The sequence below is a fragment of the Rhamphochromis longiceps genome, linkage group LG13, assembly GCF_057381845.1.
Source record: "Rhamphochromis longiceps isolate RC_006_pf linkage group LG13, R_longiceps_female_GT1.1, whole genome shotgun sequence".
NCBI lineage: Eukaryota > Metazoa > Chordata > Actinopteri > Cichliformes > Cichlidae > Rhamphochromis > Rhamphochromis longiceps.
Window position 1 is genome coordinate 21,711,083 of NC_140569.1, and position 14,877 is coordinate 21,725,959.

At 38.8% G+C, this 14,877-nt stretch overlaps 1 protein-coding gene across 1 annotated transcript in view; it reads left to right on the forward strand.

Moving 5' to 3' along the window:
• LOC146655798 (neurexin-1a-like) overlaps positions 1 to 11,547 on the forward strand; it is a 282,074-nt gene extending 270,527 nt beyond the window's left edge. Inside the window, exon 23 of the mRNA XM_085428418.1 lies at positions 9,552 to 11,547. Coding sequence (XP_085284544.1) covers positions 9,552 to 9,856 — 305 coding nt within the window. The 3' untranslated portion in view covers positions 9,857 to 11,547. The remainder of the gene's footprint in view (positions 1 to 9,551) is intronic.
• Positions 11,548 to 14,877: the final 3,330 nt, after the last annotated feature.

Sequence of the window (14,877 nt, forward strand, 5' to 3'; positions counted from 1 at the left end):
TCCAGCAGCTGGACTGTCCTGCCTGCAGCCCAGATCTTTCATCATTTTAAAACATTTGGCATATCATGAAATGAAAAATTCAGCAAAGAAGATCCAGGACTGTTGAGCAGCTGGAATCTTGAATCAGACAAAATGAGACTGCCATCAAATCCAAAATAACCTCTCTTCATGTCATTACCTACTGGCTTTTTTTTCTTTTTTTTACATTAATCCAACTTTTTTTGAATTGGAGACATGCATGTTGAGAAATTGATAATGTAAAATGTTTGACATGTAGCATTTAAAATATATTTTTTAAGTAAAGGGGTGTGAGGATTAATCCTAATTTCAAATTAAATAGATTAACTGCACTTATAATAGAGCCAGATTATAACATAAGTCTGTGTTCTATGTCAGCACAGTAAATAATGAAGATAATGCTCGCAGCAAGCCGTTGTACCCTAACGTAAAGGCAGGTGGAAACATCTAGCTTGTTGGTAAGAAAATACTTTGTTTCAATTTTAGATTATTCTTCTGTTTCCAATCTGAACCTAAGCTAACTGGCTGTCAAATGTAGCATTATACTTCCCAAAGTATGTTTATTATTACACAAAATAGCTGTTTCATATTAAGCTACAATTGGCTGTTTTCTTCATGCAGCTTTAAGCGTACGACCCAATAAAATCTAACTATTCCTTAGTGGCCCATAGAAATCAATACCAGCTTTGAAATTGACTCCCTTAATTATTACTTGAGAACAAAGCCCCCCCTCCATACCTCATAATGAATAAATGATGGAGGAAAACATGAGGAAGTTTCTCTTACACCTGACAGAATACACAATGTTTCCTCTGAAGTTTGGATTCTCTGATCCCTGACTTCTAATGGTTTTTTTTTCCTTTCTTTTGAGAGCGTGCACAAAAGTAGACGGATATATCCAAACACTCGACGCCTCAGCTGGATGTTTATCTTTTAAACCCGTGCACCTTTATTTTTCCACCATTATACCGTCATTAATTATGCAACATGCAATCATGTAAAATGTGATTTGTATGAAAGAGAAAAGCACCCCCCCCCCCCCCCCCCCAACATTATCTAGGTTCATACCATCAGCCTCAGTGAGACTTGTGGTATGTGCAGACCTTTGCATTTCACACATAATCTTTGAGTGCTTTTATTCTCTGCTAGAAATAGCCTTTTTCTGCACATTGCCCATAGGCAGGTTAAGGTTAATCATCTCTAGTTTCCTCTTCTCTCTATGCGTGCTCATCTTTTTTTTTTTTTTATCCTCAAGCATTCTGCAGTGACATTAGCGGCTGCTAATGTGTTTGACATTTTGTTTTAATAGATTTAATTTATGGTTGGGGAAACAATACATAGAGTAAACCAATAAATCAAACAGTAAATGAATACTCTCTTTAACCCCATGGCAATGACTGGAATGCACCCAGACAGGAGGAAAAAAATTAGAGTAAATTATTGTTTTAAAAGTAGCTGTGAGATTAATGAAACATTAAGAGCACTGTGCTGGCTTAAGAGGTCACTGCCCACATTTAATAGGTTATTCAATCATACCCAGCTGGAACTCTGTGTGTGTTCATTTCTCCCTTTGCTGAATACAGTGTCATGCACCTTGCATGCCAGACTGCCACTAGCAGAGATGGTTTAACTAATGGAAAAAAAAGGCCTTTTTTCAAAACTGGAGGCCTATTGAACGTGGTCGTAGCTCACAGCCGGGAACAACGCCGATGACCTTCAAGCATCACGTCTACTCTTTTTGCCAACATGTTGCTGTTATTTTCCTATAGTCTGCTACTTTCTGCAGACAGCCTTATGGAATTTTGCCATTTTTGTTTTTCTTGCACTCTTTCACTGCGGATTATGCCATTCAAGTCTTCTCTCTACATCCTATTTTAAATGAAGTGTGTTCTGAGAGAAAACAGGATTTCACACTTACTGTCAGTCTTTCTCTTTACTGATCCCACCGTATTTATATTTTCAATTACTTTTATTTTTTTTCACCGTTCATCTTTCTGGTGTGCTGACATTGATGATAACACATTGTGTCTGTTTATGAGTCTAAGTAGGGCATGAAAGACTTTGCTAACCAAGAAAAGAAAAGTTGCTCAGTTAAAGGCCAGTTATCGAAATAGTAAAAGCAACTAAGACATTACAAATATTAATAAAAAATGTACCAGTCTGGAAAATGCTTGTAAAGATTATCTCATCTTTACATGCATTTGATATTTTTGTTGACCTGCTGTCTAACAACTGTATCACTTAATCTGACTAAAGGTGGTCATTAAGTTGTTGTGGGGATAAGAAATAGTCTCTAGTAAAACATATGGACAGTTTTCTGAAAAAAGTTTTTCCTCCACTTCCTAATTTCTTATTTCAAGTTTAAGATCTTCAGAGATTTTTGAACATTCGAAAGATAACACAGATAACCCAAGTAAATACAAAATGCAGTTTTTACATGATTTGATTCATTAATGGGAAAAGTACCCTAATGCCACGTTTGACTGGTGTTCTTGTTTATAGCAGGTGTAGCAGGAAGTAAACCGTCCAAATAGTTGAGCTTTTGTCTCGCCACTCTACAGAATATTTTGCCAAAAATTTTTTGGCAAATGAGCCTTTGTGTCCTTTTTTAGTCAGCAGTGGTTTTCACCTTGAATCTCTCCCATGGATTTCATTTTTTGCCTAGTCTTGTTCATATTGTTGAATCATGAACTCTGACCTTAATTGAAGTGTCAGGCCTGCGTTCTTTTATGACATCAATGTGCTCCAGCAGTAATTTTGCTAGGTAATTTTGGCAGGTAGGTGAACCTTCCCACTCCTGGGAAGTGAGTTGCTTTTTGAGATCTTTCAGCCCATCTCACTATTGTTTAAATGATTTCGTGATTCAGCAGATCTGACAGTTATCAGTCCTGGGTGTGGCTAGTGAGAATGAACTCTTCTGTCCAACAATGTGGTTAATCACAGTTTTTGTGCACACAGTTGTCATAGCAGCTTGTGTCTACATATTTAAAACTGTTTGTGTTATCATCATGAAACAAAATACAGGTATGAACACAATGACACAATGTTACCTAGCTATAGAGCCATAAGTAAGTAGGTATAGAGCCCGAGACCTCATAGCCTGACACTATAGAACTCTACCTCTCTAATCAAGAGATGAACTCCAGACTTGTGACATTAAAGCTGAGTAAGCTTAGTCGTCTTCTTTCATCTTGCCTTTTTAGTGGAATCCCTCTTGGCAAAGGCTTAAACTGCATCATACCTTTTAGTGGGGTTAAATCAAACACCTTTTTAATAATTCTCACTTCATTTCATGCTCACTCAGCTCTCAGTTCATCATCCACCATCAGCGTGCGCAGAGCCACTTCAGACTCATATATGCAAGCTGTCATGAGGCATACTGCCAGCATGTCACAAGTACAGGGTGGCTTGCATCACTTCTTGAGGACACTCCGATAATTAAAGAGGCAAGAGGGATTTAATAAATGTTTTGGCTCTGCTGCAGTTGATACAGTGACCTGTCTGCAAAATGATCCCCGGCTATATGACAACTCTGACAGCTCATGATTATAGCTGGATATGTGAAGTAAGAAGATGGTATAACACTAATCTGGCTGAATAACAGCACTGTGTCACTGAGCATGCCAATAGCTGTAAGCCTGGTTGATCTGAAGGCAAACCTGCAGCCACACCTCCCTAAGCCCTCAACGATGCATGATGTGTTGCTCATGTTGTCAGCTGTTGCAGTTTGCAGATGGCCAAGTTTACACAAAATCTCTTTTCGCTAGTTTCTTGATAAAAAATAAAAATTACTTCATTCTTTAATTCATTTCCATTGGAGCATTAACACAGCCTTGCCATTGTGCATCCGCTTAGAAAAAAAGCTTTATCCTTGTCTACCCTGCACAACCCTTTAAAGCCATTAGCAACAAAAGCTAATGAAAGGTCAAGCCCGGCCTGTCTGTTCAATATATGATATATGAATAATCTTGGTTGCTCCATTACCTCTCAACAAGTCTTACAGACACCTGAAGTAAACCCACCCCCTGCTGTGCTTTTCCTTCATCTATGGCCCCCATCAACCTGCCCTGTTGCAAATTACCAAACAAATGAACCCTTTCGCTGGAGACAAATGAGGAAAAATAGTCTTTGAAGAGGACCATTTATTCAAATCCCACCTGACAGTGCAAAATCTCTGATCCCATTTCTCTCCTTGAGCGCATGTGGCACAAAGAAGTCAGGCAAAGAGAAGTAGAATCACATCAGGCATTTCTCCGGCTTTTAAATGACATTTTCCTATGCGTCAGTGCTAATATCTTCAAGAGGCAAGCTCATATATCCATACTGAAGGATGCAGGCAGAATTAAGAGAAGAGATGCAATCAAATAAAGCCCGAAGAAAGAAAAGCATCAAAGTCTTCAAAGTCGCTTTGCACTGTTTATTAACACTGCACGGCAAAGTGCAGTGTCTTAGCCAGGCTGTTTCTTTTCTTCCACTAAAACTCATGTATCAAGGTCACATATAAAATCTTTGCTTCTTTGTTCAGTTTTTATTTTATTTATTTACTTTTTTGTGCATCTCCTCTCGAGAACTCTCTGGTGAAAGCGAATGATTTGTGACTAAATAACTAGAACATTAACTGTTGTCCTTGTAAATAAAACAGCAAAGACTTTATGATGGTCTGGATATGAGACTGAACTATAAGTCTTGCTCTGGGATGAGACGTAGAGGAGAGAGTTATTCTGGCAGCTTTTACCCAACTGCAATCCTTCAAAAGTTAACCCCCCTGAGTTTACCTCCATCGCTTCACAAGCACACCCCTGCAATGCTGCCATGAAGCTAGACACACTTTAAGGTCATTTTCCCCATGTCTAATTTTACCCTTGGGTGCGCTCGAGTAGAGCTCATAAGAGCAGCCATCATTTTAAACACTTGTTTCAGTTGCTATTTCTTTCTCAGTTTATGTGCCTTCATTCTGAGATGATGGAGTGCTAATGAACAGACAGGCAGATGCATTTTGACTGAGGTCCTTTTGGGGTTTTCTCAATGGCCTTGGGTCTGGGACATTACTTTATCTGAACTCCACTTGAGTTCAGGCACACTGTAGGGCAGGGGCACAGTCAGGCACATGGGTAACAAATGAGCTGCATCACTGTGTTAAAGGCAGTCTAGTAGACTGTGTAAGATCCCATCAGGTGGTTATTTGATAGACAGTGCTGAGACTAAAGGTGAAATAAAGAGCTACTGTAAATGCTAATAGCTTTAGACAAAACATGGTTGTGTCAGCACTGTGCTAAATTTAGTGCTAACCTTTGACTGGTCAGCTCTCTGCACCATAAAAGTATTGAGTTCTTACGAGCTGTAAGAGTGGCGCCAACAGATCAGAAGAGTCCTAGTAAATTTTAAATACTGCGCAGAGCACCCAGAATTTAGGAACACAAACATACCACAGTCATGGAGGGTGAGGGGGAATTTAAGCTAGCATTTTTCTTCATATTATAATTTTTATATAAGCAAATTAAAGGAGAATTATGGGCTGTATGTCCCGATCCCAAAAAATGAAGGCCAACAATTATTTTATTATTTCTTTGGGGCATTTTAATTCATTTATGTAGTTATTTTTTTTTCCACTTAGTTTCATTTTTGGGGGGCTGTTGTAGCCCTCCATAGAAAGATTTCCATTAATGTTGAAGTAAATGAGTAGCTCATTTAACCCACTTATTTTACTTTTTCAGTGATGAAAGACGGATTGTGGTCAGTTAATTGAGAGCTTTCCAATGTAAAGTCGCTGTGAGAGCTCAGCCTGTGGGGAGCCAATCAACAGATCCTGGCAAGAGGAAATAACAAAGCCTAGAGCTGGAGGTGTTAGATCACACAAGGAAGAACAGCGCGCCATGATACTTTTGGCACATGGTTCACTCCTGATGTAGCAGTCTGAGGCTGCCTCCCTCCCGAACCAGCCGAGGTCTCATATAAAACTCTAGAGTGCCACATCAAGACCTCTATCCTCCATCAACCTGCTATGTCATCTACACTTTCAACTTTTTTGACCCTGAACAAAGGATAGATAGCACATATGAAAGTAACTCACCGTTAATGCCCGTGCGATGGTTTGCTTGGGACGAGCCGTGTCAACCAGTGGCTTTTGCCCACAAGGCGAGAGCATTCTTCACACCTGTCTGCAAGGATAAGTGGGCTTGTCACAAGCAGAGCTAATCTGTTGCAACGCTCAGTCACATTCAATCCCCCATTGGTACTCTCTGCTTGTCCTTGAATGTCGGATAGCATTGGAAGCATACTTGGGCCGCTGATCAGTCTAACCATGCTGGAAAACATGTCAATGAAGAAGAGCAGCATCTTTGCGTCTGATAGACAGCTTGGGGAACTTTTGCCCTTTGCAGTTTACACTTTTTTGTGCCCTTTAGTCCAATATTTTCCTAAAATAGACATACCTGATAGAGGTTGATCACGAGCAAATAGAACGCCATTCGAAGTCATTGTTTGTCTGAGAATTCAACTGTCACTCAAGAGGAGATATGGGAGTAATCAAAAAGTGCTTTATTTCCAAAGCCATCGACAATGAGTAAAGGCACAAGAGAGAGAACAATGATAAGAGCTAGCAGAGACATAAGGAGAGCTGTATTATAGCTTGGATAGCATTCAGAAAATGAAGTGGGTTTGCTGATGTGCTATCACTCTCATATTCACAGGAGGATCCCTGGTAGTAGGATGCTTTCAGTGTTATAAAAGACCGACATCACTGTGTAACAATAGTCAAAGAAATATGTAGAAGAAGAACAAGAATAGTTTGCAGATAGGTCAATGCAAAGTAAATCCACCCCCCAACCCCCATTTTATTGTTAGGCTTGTCCAACAGCATCGATAATAATCCTATTTAGAGTTACTGCGTACGATTGGTTTCTCCTTCACTGAATTCTTTTTCAGTGTCCTATTTGCTAATGCTCACAGAAGTACATTGTCTGTCATTAAATAAGGGTCTGATAAGATAGGAAGAAGTGATTATGACAAACTTCAACACAATAAAACTCTGCTATCCTTTTTATTTTCCTTTTGATGTAAAATCGTTGCTCTGCGCTGTATTCTTGAATAGGAAGAGTTACTTATGTGGAAATATTTCTGTGAAGGATTGAAATTATGAAGACACAGTGTTGCAGTTTCTGTTTTAGAATAACATTTCTTTCTAAAGTTGGTTTGATTGTATTAAAGCTAATGAATGCATTTTATTTCTTAAACCAAAATATAAAAAAATAAATAAGTGAAGACAGTAGGACAACAAAGTAGGACATGAAAGACAGCACACGTATGACCAATTTCAAACTCTTTTCTCGAATTTATTATGCAGCGGTCCCTCGTTTATTCGTTCTAAAAATTACGTTCTAAAAATAACCCGCACTAGGTGAAATCCGCGAAGTAGCCAAGTTTATTTTTTACAATTATTGTAGATGTTTTAAGACTGTAAAACCCCCTCACTACACACTTTATACAGTTTTCTCAGACAGGCATGAACATTTTCACACTTTTCTCTCTTGTTTAAACTCTCAAAGTTCAAACCTTGGTAGAAAAATAAGTCCAGTATTACAGAATGAAACCAAAGATCAAACCATGTGACGCAGATGTGTCTGTGTCAATCAGGACACAGAACACAATACACAAGTTAAAAAAAAAAACAACAAAAAAAAACGAAGCATGCAAAATTGCACAAAAAAAATCCGCAAAACAGCGAGGCCGCGAAAAGTGAACCGCGTTATAGCAAGGGACCACTGTGTTTAAATCTTTTATAAGAATTGTACTTGCCAAAGAATTGAATATCCCGTGATGTTCTGATCAATATTGCCATTGCTGTTCATGTGAGCATAAATGGCAACTAATATAAGCATCGCTAATGTTTCAATGTATAATTACTTCTCATTAGAAAGTATCAGTATATCATCTTTAAATGGCATTGTGAGCTCTTCATCTAATAGTTACAGTGACGTGTATAATATGAATAAAAGACATAAATAAACATAGAGAAACATCAGTGTGAAGCAAACTTCTACTTTTCATTTAAATGCGAGGTTATACGATAGCGACAATGAAAACCTACAGTAGGAATAAATGTGAACTGACTACTTTACCATTTGCATTACGTAACAAACTGGCCCCTTATATCAACACATATGATTCTGTGTGTTACAGCATAGTCACTGCATCATTTCATAAGTGCTGCAAGAAGCAGCAACAAAGTGGAAAATCTGCAAAGCTTGCTAAAATAAAACCCCAAAAAACTGCCCAGTCAACACAGAGGAGCCATTTGAGCCCTTCATCTCCACACATCTATGTTTGTTTCTGTTATTGTTAGTTTGTCCACTGGAAATAAAAACAGAAACTTAACATCTTCTCATCAAGATCACTACGATCTAAACACAGCTGTAAATCCCTGAGATATTTTCTCCCGATCCAGTCTAAACAGATTGCTTTCATTTCCAAATGTTAGCATTAAGTGTTTGGATTTCACAATTGCAACAAAGAGGGGCTTAACCAGAAATGATGACTGCTACAAAAACACACAGAGAGATGTGCCAGGAGGACTGAATGATATCGGGGAGGGGGGGACTGACATGTTTTCAAAAAAGCACCACCAAAGAAGTCGAGACAGCCTTTGGCAAAAATCTGCTGATTCAATTGAAGAATTGTTTCTTTCTGAAAGATTTATTTTCAGAGACTGTGAGACAGTCATGCTGCTCGGATGAATGCTGAATGTATGGCTTGTTCATTCATGACTATGCTGTAAAGCATGTAATGAGTTGTGAGCTTCCCTGCGATTGATTAACACATTAGTCGTCTTGTCAGTATTACTTTTGAATTTAGAAAATCTCTTTTTTTTTTATATATCCATCTATCCATTCACTTAACCACTTATCCAACTGTTGTTATGGGCGAAGTGCCGCCTGTCTTAGTTATCGTAGCTTGTAAAAAAATTCCCATATTCCCAGTATAACATTTAGACATCCTCTATAGGCAGAGGAGAAGGTTAGAAAGGTCAAGTGCTATATTGAAGTCTACAAAACATCCCTGGCTCTTTTGAAGGTTCTTCTTAGGGTTGCATTTCATTGTAACTTCTTTGGTAATTTTGTGACCATGTAAAGTGTTGCCTTTAAAATATGCTCGGGGTATTTGTGTCTTATTTAACAGTCAGAGTCGTTTTGAAGTCTTTTGGCCATCACAATGGGATATTAAACGCTTAAAGTGTCAGATCACGCTGCAGAAAGACATTCGCTGGGACCCCTTATCTTTGCCATTTCATTCTATTGTGCATTCTATTGTGCTCTATTCATTGTCTGACTGCACGCTTTTCTATTTGATGGGAAAGCCATTTAAGCCAGCATGTACTTTGAAAATCGTCAGTCTTGATGTCTATTATATTTGGGATATTCATTTGTACATGCAGATAGAAAAATGCATGCTCTCATTCATTACACCAATACGGTCAAAGTAATGATGAAACATAAAACATGGCTTTTTTGCAGTAATCTTGTTTTTTTGTCTTGCAGCCAATCCCACTGGTGCTGGACCAAAGGGTTACCCAGGAACACAGGAGGTCTTCCGGGAGTCGAGCAGTACTACGGGGATGGTGGTCGGCATCGTAGCAGCAGCGGCGCTGTGCATTCTCATCCTGCTTTATGCTATGTATAAATACCGGAACAGAGACGAAGGCTCCTACCATGTAGACGAGAGTCGTAACTACATCAGCAACTCGGCACAGTCCAACGGAACCGTGGTCAAAGAGAAACAGGTCAACACAGCGAAAACCTCGAGCAAGAACAAGAAGAACAAGGACAAGGAGTACTATGTGTGATTGTCAAAGCTCTGGTCTTTGTCAGGCCAACGTAAACATTTATCAAAAAGACAAATCAGGACTTGTGTAATATAACAACAAATACAAACATTATTTAGTCATTCCCCCCCCCATAAGACAATGCTCTGAAAAGCTGAAAAAAAAAACATGGTAAATAAAAAAAATTAAAAAAATAAACTTTCTTCAGTCTTAAACACTGGACAGAAAGTACTGAGGTTAAAAGACTGGAGGAAAAATGGGTCTGCCAACAAATAAAAATGAACTAAATACATATCTAACATGTCAGCAAAACACCATTAACCCATCTGTGACTTGTTCTTTGGCCACGATAATGTGATCGAACTCCCGTGTTTCTGGAGGAGCACAGATGCACTTTGCAAATGGAGTGACAGCATAGCAGACTTAACGTTCCATTTCCATTGCCTGTGTTTGTGTTGCTGGGACTTTTTCTAGGTAAAATGGCACAATGCATAAATAAATACATACATTAAAATATGCCAAACATTTATGAAGAGGATGAAGAGGAATTTAAAAAAAAAAAATCAATCACATGACGTTTAAGCCAGAGACGAGGAATCAGCCAAAAGTCCTCACGGTAGAGGCAGAGATGGCCTGCAAAGACTATTACCTGGCAGGCAGGGCTGCTGCAGTGCAAAGATGAGAACAGATGGCAGCTTCTCTTGAAGACTTTGGTTTAAAAGAATATGTGAGTTGTGCCAGGAAGAAATCTGGAGGCCTTCGTTTTCACATTGTGTGAACTCAAAGGAGAGACTTCGCTCAGAATCCCGCAGATGTCTCAACGGTGATCATTCAGGAGCCATGCACGCAAAATTATCTTATTACAGTACATATGTTTATATACAATACAACCACATCTATATGTGCTTTCTGGACTGTGACAAAGTGGTGTTTTATAGCCTGTTGTATAGATGATGCAAACTATAACTGCTCCTCAGCCGTTTTGGAATAAAACCTTTAAAAAAAGGACAAAAAGAAGACATAAATGTTATTAAGTGTTGCTAGACATAGAAGATTTTATGAGGACATCTGCATTTTGTTTTTGTTTTTTCAGTTGGATAATAATTTGAATCTCTCCCTGTTTTTACATGTGTTCCTATATAGTTTTTATACAAATTCCAACCTGGACCAGTAACAGCCTAACCTGAAACCTGCACAAGCTGTTGATAGCGGAGATGTGTGACAACTTGTGTGGCTCTCTTTTAAGGATCCTGGTAGAATCACTGCCTTCCTGCTCAATCCTGACTTACATGAGTGAGAATGAAGACCTAGAATATGAGTGTTGATGATGATGATGATGATGATGATGATGATGCCAGTGATAAAGATAAATTAACTTGCTGTGTGTGTGTGTTTTCCAAGTGGTATTATAAGATTGTCCAGTGTGCGCTTGGGATGACACAAAACCAGAGGAGAATAGCTCAAATAAGTCTCCATTTCAACTGTTCTGTGTTTGTTCTGTCATTCTGTCAGTCAATTCTGCTTTCCAGAGACCTGTACTTGGAATGAGTATGAGGAAAAATGACCATGAACTATAAATGATGATCATGAATTCTCTTTGTTTGCTCCTCTTTTTATTTCTTCAAGCATTTCATGTTCAGTTGAACTTCTTCTTGTACTCCACATCAAAATGAGTCATAAAAATGAGGGGTTTTTTTTTTTTGAAAAATCAAATGAATAAAATATGACTGAAGTGAACTTAAAACCAGACTATGGATAAAATGTGTCAGAGCTACATGCAGGTATTATGGCTTTCATTTTGTCATCAGGCAAGCACTCTTTACATCATTAAATGAGTGCTACACCGATTGGACTCCTAGAACACTGTCTACTCATGACGGACGACCTTTTAAAACTTTTGTTCCTCTTATCTTGATCCTTGTCAAATCCGGGGAGGGGGCGACATTACTCACAATCCAACTCAGGTGTGTTATAGTAGGAGTCGCTAATGTCGCCATATTCAAGCAGAAATGACTCAGTGGCTATTTGATCTAGTAAGCTCCCTTCTATCTAAATATGCACCGATTGTTTTTCAGTTTGACATTTGCAGTCAACTCTGAGTCAAGGGCATCCATTGTTATTTATCAGCTACAAAAAGCTGGCAGCAACCGCCAGCTTGAAAAATTCACCAATGCAGAAGTACTAAAAAATGCAGGATCTAAGTTTCTACATTATATTGCCAAAATTATATTGCCTTCAAGCGCATATGAACTTGAGTGACATCCCATTCTAATCTATAGGATTTAATGTTAGCCCACCCTCTGCAGCTATAACAGCTTTAACTCTTCTGGGAATGCTTTCCAAAAGGTTTAGGAGTGTGTTTACGAGAATTTTTGACCATTCTACTAGAAGCACATTTTTGAGGTCAGACACAAGAAGACCTTGCTCACAGTCTCCACTCAAATTAATCCCAGAGGTGTTTTGTCGGGTTGAGGTCAGGACTGTGCATGCTAGTCAAGTTCTTCCACACCAAACTTGCTAATCCTCGTCTTTATGGACCTTGCTTTGTGCACTGGTCTGCAGTCATGTTGGAACAGTGAGGGGGCCATCCCCAAACTTTCATGCTCACTCAAAGTTGGGAGCATGAACTAGAACTAACGGACCGAGCCCAACTCCTGAAAACAACCCCACACCACAACCCCCCCCTCCAGCAAACTTTACACTTGCAGAGTGCAGTCAGACAAGTACGGTTTCCATCTGGAAATGGCCAAACCCGGACTCATCCATTGGATTGCCAGATGGAGAAGTTTGATTTGTTACTCTAGAGAACACATCTCCACTAAGCTTAACCTCTGGTGCCTTCTGAAGCGATGTGCTTACAAATATTATGACCTCTTGTGTAGTTAGATGTACTAGCAGTGCTTTCTAACACTTCGTTTGTTGTCAGACTCGTTGCAGAAAGTGTCACCACGTCCATCTTCAAATGCTGCTTAGCACTTATTTTGAAGAGTTATCAAAATTAACTTTAAACTCGATGTTCATCAAGACATAAAATGAACTGCATGTATAGAATCACCAACATTTAAAAAAGTTTCAACAAAATAAAGTTTAAAATGTAATACATTTATATTGTTTGCATCTTAGAAGCCTTGCTTCCTCCACCACAGCTATGATGGTGGTGGAATATATATTATAGTTCAGGATTATGTGAGTGACACATCTCTCTCTTTTAATATCTGTGATGTTACTTAGTAATAATAGTTATTGGCAGATATGCAGGTTTTTTTCCCCACATTTGACTTGTCACATTTTTCTCAGTATGCAGCCGTATGTCTGCAAGGCTCTAAACAGATTTTGTTATGTAAAATTGGTGGAACTACTCTTCAAGCAGGAGGCTATTTGTGTGATTCATGACTGATAGTAAATGATGAAAAAGAACCTGTGAATGTGACACATCCGTGCTTGCAGGTTTAAAAAAGCTGAATAGTAAAATAGACCTGAAAAAAGTCAGATGTGATCCCTGAAAGGATGTTGAACCCACACTATTTGCTGCTTTTAAACAGACCTAAACTACTTTAGTTATCTGTGTATAAACCGCGCATTGCTCATCAGATAAGGTGCCAACTCTCTTGCTTGGTTAAATTAAATCACAGTGAAAAATCCACCCCAAAGTAATAGGTTAACAATCTTGACACTGGAGCATCGTTTTAGTTCCTGTACTCGACAAGGGCATGAACAGAGACAAAGGTTATTGAAAGTGACACTTTTGAGATTTCACACACACCTTTGTGTGAAAGCACAAAGGTGTGACAGACACTGAGCTGGATTTAAATCCTTTCAACAAATAGTTTCCTCAATAGAGTCCTCCCCACTGTCATAGCTCTTTATCAGGTGCTCAAGAAGCTATCTAATGTGATAGTGTGTAATGTGATGATACTGATTTCCAGATTGAACTTTGTCTTTTTGGTTGGCTAATGCTTGCCCGAAGACACTTAGGCAGGGTATGTGGTGATGTCATACTCCTGCTTAAATTTAGAGTTAAACAAGTTTAGTAGCTCGAGTTAAATACATACCAGATGTTGTTGTTAAGAGATAACAAGCAAGGCAGAAAGTTAAAATATGGGGAAAGTCAGCTTCAAAACATAACTGACGTGAAATATTTGCTAATATTCACAGAAATAAAGGAGAAACAAATGAATTGTTAAAAGAATTAATAAAACATCCACTTAACTTCTCCGCGGGGACTGCATAGATGTGGTTGTTCTCAGATGTGACTGACAGACTCAAGTGTTGGTAAAATTTGATTAGTACATGGTTACATGTGACATCTTTTTCAAGTCAGTGAGAAGAGTGCAGGCAAAAAAAACCACAGCGACAAATATCGCTCATGTGAAATAAACAAAACTCATCTGAATATGACAAATTAATCCTCTACCCATTTGATAGTCCCTTGATAGCAAAAACTCAGAAACGGAAAATGAACCTATTTTCTGATCACATACCAAAGCAGAGCATATGAAGCAGGTTATTGCTTCTGTCAGCTGAATGACCGGTGAAAAGTGGTGCACTGTTAAAGTGCATAACATGCACGACTTCTGACAAAATACTGCATAACCCTTGTGGACTTGTTGTCACACTGTTAAAGCATAACGCAGTGCATAACTGTCACTGTAAAATTAGAAAATTAACAGGAAATTGACACGTCATACATTACACAAGCAGCATCTTCGCTTCTGCTGATTTCTACTGGGGTCCGTTTATGGGTCATTCACACTTGAGAGTGACTGCGGTCTCACACTGGTTGTGGCATGTGCTGGTCAACGGATTCACATCAATGAAAGTGTGAATTGTTGTGATATTGCATGGGAGAACATGCCTGCAGTAGTTGCAGTTGCTAATAGCGGTTTTGTAGAACAAACACAACCCCACCTGCTCCGATATCCAAGGATGGTTGGTTGAATTTGGTGTTTTTCATTTTTCAAACATTTTTTTTTGTTATTTTGCTTGTTTTAATGTGTTCGCTTTAAGCTGTTTTCGTCCAAAAAACAGAATCATGCTGCTGG